A 9942-nucleotide genomic window follows, 5' to 3' on the forward strand; every position below is an offset into this window, starting at 1 on the left:
CAGACTGACCAGGGGTCACCTGCCCCCGGGGGGGGTCACCGACCTTTTTGAAACTGAGAGCTACTTCAAGGACACTTAGTAATTACGACGAGCTACTTGTCTGACACATAACGATGTTATAACAAGTGGAACCGATTCCAAAAGCACAGGAACAGTACCATTTCTGACCCTCTTGTTGACGAGTTTTATTTTTATTTCTGCGCAGTACAACATATATTTATGTCTAAATATACTTTTTATAGCTAAAATACTAAAATAGTTATATATTTGTCTGTTATTATTGCTTATATATTTACATACCCCGCGGGCACCTTAGGGAGTCCACACGGGGGTTACCAGGTGCCCGAGGGCACCACATGTGGTGAACCCTGGTATAGACAGAAATTTTTTTATATATGTTCCTTTTTTTACCTTTAACCATAAATATTTGTTTTTTACAACTTGTATTTCACGTTAATTGTTTTAGTCTTAACGTCGTGCCAGGGCTGGGATTCGAACCAACAATCGTCTGAGTATATGATCAAGTAGCTTTAGCCGCGAGGCTATGCTCTTTAAAGTAATAATAGCAATATATAAATTACATGTAAGACAATAACATATATTTATATGTGGATATGTTTGTTATCGTATATATGTTATATTGAAATACTGCCCTCTACAGGAAATAACTAAACTAAGCCACAGCACGATAACAGGGGCAATAACTTCACAGTGGACCTTTAGAAACCCAAACAATTACCAACCAAGGGCAGAAGACAGTTCTCAGGAGAGCGGTGCTAAGATACGGGCCGCATTTATGGGCTGACATTTTGACGAGCGACCCAGATGGAACAACGCGGTGATGAAACGTACCGTCATGATGCCCTCCAGCAGCCCCGAGTCTGGTTTGGGGGGGATCTGCCGTTCCATTGACCACTTCTCCACGATGGACGCCACCTGGGGGTTTTCCACGTTGAGGATGCGAAACCCAGTCATGTTGACGCCACAGAAGCGATACGGCTCCAGGTCGATGGCCATCAGGTCCTGCAGAGGGCGCAGCAACGGGAACGGAGTTTAGAGTTTGTTGGTTTGTTTATTCATCATCTGCAGATGCTGTGTACTTTCAGGAGTACTTTCAGGAGTACTTTCAGGAGTACAACTGCAGTTTATTTTTCACAATAAAAGCAACGACTCAGCATTTGATTAAACAGATTCTATATTAAGACCAAAAGAACGAAAAGTAGAAAAAAAGACAAAGTCGTCAACGCCGGACGAGGAGCGCTCATTTTCTACAGCTGGAGCGGGAAATAAAAACAAGACAAAGAGTCTAATTTAGTCTCCCTTTAACTACAAAAAAAAAAAAAGCCTTATGTTTGGCATGGTTGTTAAGCATTACGTCCACTAGGGGCAGGGCTGAGTTCAGAGCTCATTTCCGGGCAGACGTCAGTTTCTCCGTACATTTATGAAAACTTAGCTTTAAACTGTACTGTACTGTACTGTACTGTACTGTACTGTACTGTACTGTACTGTAAACGTGTTTGTTATTTACTGAAAGAAGTTTTGTTTTTACAGAGTGAAATTAATCTTCATTTAAATTAGGAAAAAATAAGCTCTAGATTTAAGATATTTCATTAGCGCCCTCTAGAGTCTATTAAATTTAAAAATTATTTCGTATTAGTGATAAAAAAATGGTCAAATGAGAAATTTAAAAACATTTAAGCCATGAATAGAAAATGTGTTGAGAATTGTTACTGATCATAATCAACTGGCGGCTCGTGGACCAAATCCAGACCGCCGAATTGTCGACTGGATTCCAAAAATAAACATCAAATAATGTCAGACAAATTTTGAAAAAACAGTTCGTAAACATTTTAGCTGAAAAATACAAACTCCTCCTTTCACAGAGTTGTTGATTTGAAGTCAAACTTATCTGTGGAGATTTCCTCCAGTTTTTTTTTTTTTTTAGTTTTTTTTCGGGGGAATGACAGAAAGCAGGTTGTTCCAATTATAAATAAACATTGTTGCCCTCCCGCAGTGCTTGAACACACACCACAGACACGACAACAACAACGCTGCTGCTGCTGCTGCTGCTGCTGCTGCTGGCGGTGACTTCTGTACCAGAAGAACGCCTTAGTACATAAGTGTTTTAGCTCCTCAGAAGAAGCTGGAGCCGGAGCTGCTGCGGCACAACGACAGAGTCATTTTAAAAGGACAAGGAAGTCATTACCCGGTACGACTGTGCACTCGCCTTTTCATGCTCTAATAAGTCGGCATTTCCTACAACTGGGAGGATGAAACGTCGCAGTGAAATCCATTGAGGTGGAATTGAACTGCCGTGTGTACAATATATTTATCCTCCAGGATCAAATAAAGCCCCCAGGTATAATCTGATAAACAACGTTACTATGAACACGGCAGCGTCTGAAGACAGAGCGCCATCTTCTGTCACCTCTCCTGACTGTAGTCGGAGTCTGCGTTGAACCTCCGACCAGAAACAGAACTTAAACGTTGACCATGTCCAGGTTTTTTTAGAGAAGAATTTCTAAAATAAAGATGGCGGCGTTCTTTTGTATAAACGTCTTAACAAATCTGTATAAAAGTGTAACATATTATGTTAGAACGTCCTGACTGGACGTCCATATATGGACATGGACAATTTGTCGTCGTCTTGACAAATTTGTGAGATTCAAGATGGCGGTTGATGGAACAGAAGTGTGAAAAACATGTCTGAGAGCCAGATGTTTGGAGAAAAATGTACGGAATTTCAGGTATTTATGTAACCGAGATAAGCTAGTTTTTATTAGCATACTGTTGCCTGAAGATGTCGATGGTTTTTTTTTTGCGCAAAATGTTAAGAAATAAAACAGAAACTTCTTTCGTTCTGACGTCGTCGTATCAGTGAAACGTGTACTTTTACTACGAAGTGAAATAATTATTCATGTTCCGATTAGATTCCAATAAGTCAATTGGACATGGACTGAACTCAACACTGCCCCTCAGTGGATGCATTGTTTAACCGTGACGTTAAACATAAGGGTTTGCATTTTTTGGGCGGCTGCGTTTGAAACAGACGTTTAGACAAACGTGAAGAGAGGAGGAAAAAAAAAAAGAGGAGGATTTATACGGAGCACTCCGAAAAAAAAAAACAGATTTGATTTTTTTCCCCCTTTTAACAGAACACACACACACACACACACACACACACGCTGCACAAACATGACTCACGGCAGAACAATGTCATCTCTACGCTGTCAAGCGAAAAAGATGACACCTATCACGCCTGAACCTCTGTGTCATATTGTATTATAACAACAGACTGAGTCCAGTGTGTGTGTGTGTGAGTGTGTGTGTGAGTGTGTGTGTGTGTGTGTGTGTGTGTGTGCAGGAGGCAGGCAGAACCACTGAGAATAATTGGTATTAAAAGGAACATGCTGGCACTCATTCCCAATCAGTGTGTTTGTCACCGGTGTCACAGTGAAGAGCAGCCGGGGCCCCCTGCTGGCTCGGCTTATATTAGCCCAACCAGATCGTTTTAGCAGAGTGAGCAGAGTGGAAACGTCGGAGAAACAATGAGCCACGCCATAAGTCATTTTCAGACCAACGCACACACTGGAAGACAGATTTGCTATTTAATAAATGTGAGCGTTGAGGAGGAAAATGACAACGAAATGAGCAGCGACACACACACACACACACACACACACGAACACACACACACACCAAGCCGCGCGGCGTGGCTTATGTGTTATTACACGCCCTCGGTGCTTTGAAGATGAATGTCACTGATGTGTTTGGCCTCTGGATCTGGATTTGCTCTTTGTGCAGAATTTGTTTAAAAAACAATAAATGACTCGAGAACTCGTCCGATGACGTCGTGTGTGAGATTTAACGCCGTGTATTTAGTACTGCATGAATGTGATACTTAAAAATATATTAACTGAACTTTACTCAGTGCTAATGCGTTTTTATAATTATGTTATAATTTATACGAATGTAAATAAAAACACGTTTCATAATTAGAACCTAATACACAATTTCCTCTCACATTATTCTCTTCCTCTGAACCTCATATATGTCAATATAATAAAAATAGACCCAAATATACCCTTCACCCCCCCCAGCATATAAACCTGCAGTATGAAAAATTTAAAGTACCGCTAGGAAGGAAGTGATGCAATAACAGGAAGTGATTGTTTTTGAAGGTACAAATATTGACGTAATAAAACTGTTTGCTCGACAGGTCATTTGTATAATGTTTAAAAAAAAAAAAAGGTCGTGTTTTCACCGGGACCAGCAGAGTCAGAGTAAAGATGGCCGCCTGGTCTAAACAAGGACAAAGTCATATATAAAAAAATACATAAAAAAAACAGAGAGATTTGAATTGGTCTTGGAAAAAGTGGGAAGACCTTCAGCTCTAACATCAGTTGTTCTTTTTCTTTTTTTTTTCTCATAACTTAAATCTTTTGCAGCCTGAGTTTCTGGACCATATTTCTGACAAAATATGCAGAAAGAAAAAGTGGAACTTCACACTGCACTGTGGTGGGACGTGAACCCAGCCACAGAGCGGAACAGTGGGATAATGAAGCTGCCGCTGCGGTGCTGTTACGTCGCAGTCAAATTAAATCGGAATTAAATTTCCTTTATTTATTTTTCTGCTGACGAGACTTCACTTCACTCTTGTAAATATTAACTGTTACTACAGCACAACGTTAAGTGTTCGCCGTGGTTTCACGGACGACTCCAAAAAATTGTCCCCGCCCCCCAGCTTGTCACAGCTAATTGATATAATGGACCGCTTCCAAAAAAACCCACTGGCAATTACCCACAATTCATCAAAAACTCAAGCACCGGGGGGCGCAGCACAAAGGAGAGCGTGTTTGCATTAACGAGGCCGATACGTTACCAGAGTGGTGAAGATGTAGTGGTAATACTCCGTCATCATCCCCATGGTCTGGGCCTGGAACCACACGGAGACACAGAAGACACAGAAGACACAGAACAAGGTGAGACTGAATGGAGGGGAAAATTCATCATGTCGGCGTCCACAGAAAAAAAGAAGAGACATTAAAAACGTGGCGGAAAAAAGAAAAAGAAAAAATCAGCTATTTGTTTTTTGTTTTTTTTTTGTCCTCACTTAAATGTTCTGCTCTACACGTAGCCAGAGGTAGAAAACAGCAGCAGCAGTTAATTTTTTTTTTCTTTTTTCTCCTATTTAATTAAAGAGTTTGGAGCTGGTTTGGAGCTCGGGCCTCTGTCCTGGCACCGGAACAAGCGTTCAATCAGCAGCTAGGTGCAGATTCTTTGTCTGATGGAGCGACACTCCATCACTGCCACTTGTTTCACTCAATCCACAATCACGTTCCCAGAGCAGCTAGGCTTCCATTTAATTGTACCATCTGTTGTGAGCGGGGGAGGGGGGGGGGGGGAGGGGGTAAAAAACAAGGTTATGTAAATAAGATGCTGCGCTTATGAGGAGGCAAATCCACTTCCTCGTCTCCAAACGCTGCTCTGTGTGGTGAGTGGGAGAACTCATTAATTAAAGTCGTTTACATGCACAGCCGCGTCGTGGGTTTACAGTACGACGCCGCAGTTCAACGCACAGTCCAGTTGACACCAGGGCCGGGGTCTTTGAAGTTCCTCAAACCGAGGACTGAGTTACTGTTGTGTCGTAACTGCAGGTTCCTGTTGATCATTCATTATTTTATTAATCACGATTAATCACGATTTACTGCGTTAAAGTTAAGATACATATATATATATATATATACATACATATATCCACATACAAACACATATAAACATATATTGTTTATTTAAATACATTTACATATATGTATATATACTGTATATATTGACCATGACATGACACAATAAATATGATTAATCGCGATTTATTGAGTTAGTCATGATTCGTATATATGAATATACAATATACATTTAATATACATATTGCATATTTATGTATATATACATATATGTAAATGTATTTAAATAAACAATATATGTTTATATGTGTTTGTATGTGGATATATGTATGTATATATATATATATATATATACATACATATATCCACATACAAACACATATAAACATATATTGTTTATTTAAATACATTTACATATATGTATATATACATAAATATGCAATATGTATATGTATGTGTATACATATATACTATAATAGTATATATGTGGATATTTAATTTGAATATATATTTATAGATATATTTATACATATATTTATTAATCTTGACTTTAACAAAGTCAAAAATCACAATTAATCGTGGATTAATCATGATGTATAATCACTCTGAATTAATTATGAATAATCCCCCTGTGGTTGATGGGGAAATTACAGTGTTAGAATAATAAAACATGGCTGTTTATTACTACTTTTTAAACGTGTGGTTTTGTGACGATAAAAACGTTTGTGTTTTTTCTCTTCGCGCCATGAACGTTCTCTGACTTCCACTGCGGAGTGGACGCTGATGTCATGTTACAGGAGGTGCAGCCTGGCCGTGGGCACATGTCAACTCACATCGTAACAAATGGGGAGGACTGAGTTATTTAAATAACATGAAAGCCCATGATGCACTTGGTAAACATGTTACAGAAGCTGACAGCTGCTGAATACAAGAGATGGCAAGGGAGAACGGGAGGGGAGGGGCTGGGGGGGGGGGGGGAAGGGATAGCATCATCACGCAGCCTCTTACTGACATCTATAAAGCGCACCACCTACGCTGCCTCCACTCACTGACAGCTCTTTGACGACTGACACTTATTTAGATCCAAACATTCATGTGGTGACGGAGAACAACGACGACGTCAAATTAAGGAGGAGTTCACTGTAGTGTCTGCACCTCACCACTAGGTGGATTTACCGCAACTGTGATCAGGGATTGGACGAGAAACATTTTGTAATTTGTACAGCCGTATAAAGACTTTGTTCATATCTATATCTTTTACAGGAAAACCAGAAGAAACAGGACGCACCGGGTGACGTTTGTGCACAAGAACATAAGAATAAGGATAAGCGCGATATTAGCATGAATAAGTAAAATCTGTAAGAATCGTAAGTGGTTTTTCCTTAATGAAAACCCAATAATGGCCTAAAAAAATTAGGCCATTTTGGGGGAAAAACGGCTGTATATCAAAGTGATAGTCACTAGATGGCAGCATTGCAGCTTATTTTATTAATCTATTTTAAATAATCAGGAGATTCAGAAACTCATGGTTTGAACAGATGAACAAATAAATATTTTACCAGATACTCAATAGTATTTCAATTTGGGGGGGAATGAAAAACCTTCTGTCCACTAGGGTGATTTGGGATATCGACAAAAAGCTAATATCGGACTGATATCGGCAAAAAGCTAATATGGGACATCCCTAAATAAACGTCCTGTTGTCAGCTTTAATAAGATCATGGTTTGGTGTCAATTGTTTTTCTTATCACTGCAGTACTTCAAGTCTCCAGTAGAGCAGTTTTTTAACATCACTCCTGGTTACTACCACTAACCCTAACTGGTTAAAGACCGGCCGCTGCGCTGACTGACCTGTTTAAGAATCTGTGCTGCCATGTGATGACTGCAGTCGAAGATGATGCGGAACTCTCGACTTCTCTTCATCTCTTTCAGAAGAGGCCGCGTGTCCTGAGTGTCGACCGGCAGCTGCCTGATCTTTAACCTTATGTTGTACCTGGAGGGAGCCATTATCAGCTCCTGGAGTCTGATGAGACCTGGAGAGGAGAAACGGAACGTGATGACGATTGGTGTGGAGAAAGGTTGAAGCTGAAGTTGCCGTTATGAAATATAATATACAGCGGTGTGTAAAAGGTTTTGGACGGGGTTTGAGTGTGTCCATTTAATAAACCCTACGTTTTCCAAGTATAAAAAAGGCAGGAGATGAAACCAGTTCTAATGGAACTCCATATGTTCACATTCCTTTGAATGGTTGTAATTTTCTAGAATGTGTCGTCACGTGCGTGCTCTCTAATTTGTGTGAGTGTTGAGAGTGCAGCAGATGTGGTCTGAGGGGACGGTTGCTAAGTCTGTTAGCAAAACACGCAAAAAAACCCCCCAAAAAAACTGGGAGAATTCCTACAGCAAGCAGAAACGTTTAATTGACTAATTAACAGTTAATTAACTCCATTCATCTGCTGCGTAGCCGTAGTGCTAACGACAGAATTTGCATCAAGATATACTCTCAGCAGGAGAACGTTGTTTGGAGACATTTGGGACAATCATTTAGAAAACTAAAAATCTGCCCCGGGTGGTGTCCAGCCCTCCGGTCCAGTTCGTTTGTTTTAACAAGTTGGAAAAGACGAAACTCTACGCTGGATTTAACCGATGCAGACGACGGCCTGAAGCTTCTACACAGCGTCGCGTGTCAACGTTACAGAAACGTGAGGCGGAGAAAACTTTACCTGTGCTGTCGTCGTACACGACGGTGGCTGTTTTCCATCTGAGGAACTGCACCAGGTCCAGGATAGCGTAGCTAAGTGAGGAGTAATCTGGGTACAAGTTAGCATAGAAGGTGTCCCTGCTGTCCATGGGGTGATGTTTCCACCGCACCTGGATGTGTGGCACCTCCAGGGCATTACAGATGGACTGCACGGCATTGGACGATGAACTGTGCGAGGGTCCGAATATTGCGACCACGCCTAAAGACAGTTGGTCACAAGCTAGAAAAGGAAAAAAAAAAAAAAAGAAATCACACATTTCAATGTTGTGAAACCATAAAAAAATACATTCTACGGCACTGTTTTTTTTTTCACTTTGGCATTTTATGTTCTTGCCAATACACACCCCTAAAAATCCTGCAAAGATACCACGTATGTACTGTATATATACACTGTTAAAGTCAAAATAAACACGTTGATGTGCAATAATTAATTTGTGAAATGAATCGAATCACTCTGAATCTAAAAAAACTACCATCCAATTATTCACTGTTGCTGTAAAAGACAACCAACACATGCTGTAATTTATGCATGGAAAAAAAAAAAGTTTTGTTTCACCAAGAGTTCCTCAAGCTTAAAATACCATTAACAACTCCCAGCAGTTTTTGGAGTTTTTTCAACTGGTCTGAGGTCCACTTCGTGTCCGAACAGACAATTTTTATTTTAGGAATCTCAATTAATTTTCAAATTTTTCAAAATGTTCTTCTTCTCAGACTAGCACTCACCTTTTCTCGATGCCTCGAAGCTGTCGTAGATATTAATCCTCTGAATGTCATATGTCAGTGTGGTGTTTGGCAACAACGTCCTGTTTCTGTTGATGTTATTGACGGCAAATTTAAAGGCAAGCTCCTCCGCGCTGACGAGTGAAACCGGTCCATCTGTCTGCTCGAAAATCCCCCCTGGGAAACACAACAGAGGAAACGGTGAATACAACGACAGTCCCTTCTCCAACGGAGGCTCGAGCAGCATCGAAATAATCATAGAATCATCGACTAAATTACACCGAGCAGCAGACATCGGTTTCAGACACTGTACATCAGAAATTTGCGAAAAAAGTGTTAGAGGTCAAAGAGAGTGTATTCCAAAAACTATCAAGAAAGTGTTAGAGGTCAAAGAGAGTGTATTTAACATTTTGAATTTTTTAACCTTTTTTTTAACTATTTATTCCAAGTATTAACTTGCCTTCATTTGTGTATCCACCAATATCTAGTACCACTACCGATACTTCTTTGCGTAGGAAAATCTCTTACATCCAGTTTTATTTTATTTTCAGTAACAAAAGACTCCTGTATTTACACCCAAAAGTAAACAAATATTTCCATGTATTTAAACTAACTAATCCTAAAGAACCCAAAAAGAATACTCAGTTCGTGCCTATGTGATTCCAAAGACCCTAAGAAGACCCCCGGCTTCAACCCCTCTGATCTAATGTAAGTTAAGTGTCTGGAAGCCAAGATCAGATAGATAAGAGCTGATATTAATGACTGGAGGGGTCGGGGGGG

At 40.1% G+C, this 9942-nt stretch overlaps 1 protein-coding gene across 1 annotated transcript in view; it reads right to left on the reverse strand.

Moving 5' to 3' along the window:
• The window catches only part of LOC103387881 (glutamate receptor ionotropic, kainate 3), a 78164-nt gene that overhangs the window by 30178 nt on the left and 38044 nt on the right, over positions 1–9942 (reverse strand). The window contains exons 2-6 of the mRNA XM_025061449.1: positions 9166–9339; positions 8405–8662; positions 7536–7717; positions 4883–4936; positions 853–1023 (exon numbers count right to left, since the gene is read on the reverse strand). Coding sequence (XP_024917217.1) covers positions 853–1023; positions 4883–4936; positions 7536–7717; positions 8405–8662; positions 9166–9339 — 839 coding nt within the window. The remainder of the gene's footprint in view (positions 1–852; positions 1024–4882; positions 4937–7535; positions 7718–8404; positions 8663–9165; positions 9340–9942) is intronic.

The sequence above is a fragment of the Cynoglossus semilaevis genome, chromosome 13 (assembly GCF_000523025.1).
Source record: "Cynoglossus semilaevis isolate Cse_v1.0 chromosome 13, Cse_v1.0, whole genome shotgun sequence".
In the NCBI taxonomy this organism is placed as follows: Eukaryota; Metazoa; Chordata; class Actinopteri; order Pleuronectiformes; family Cynoglossidae; genus Cynoglossus; species Cynoglossus semilaevis.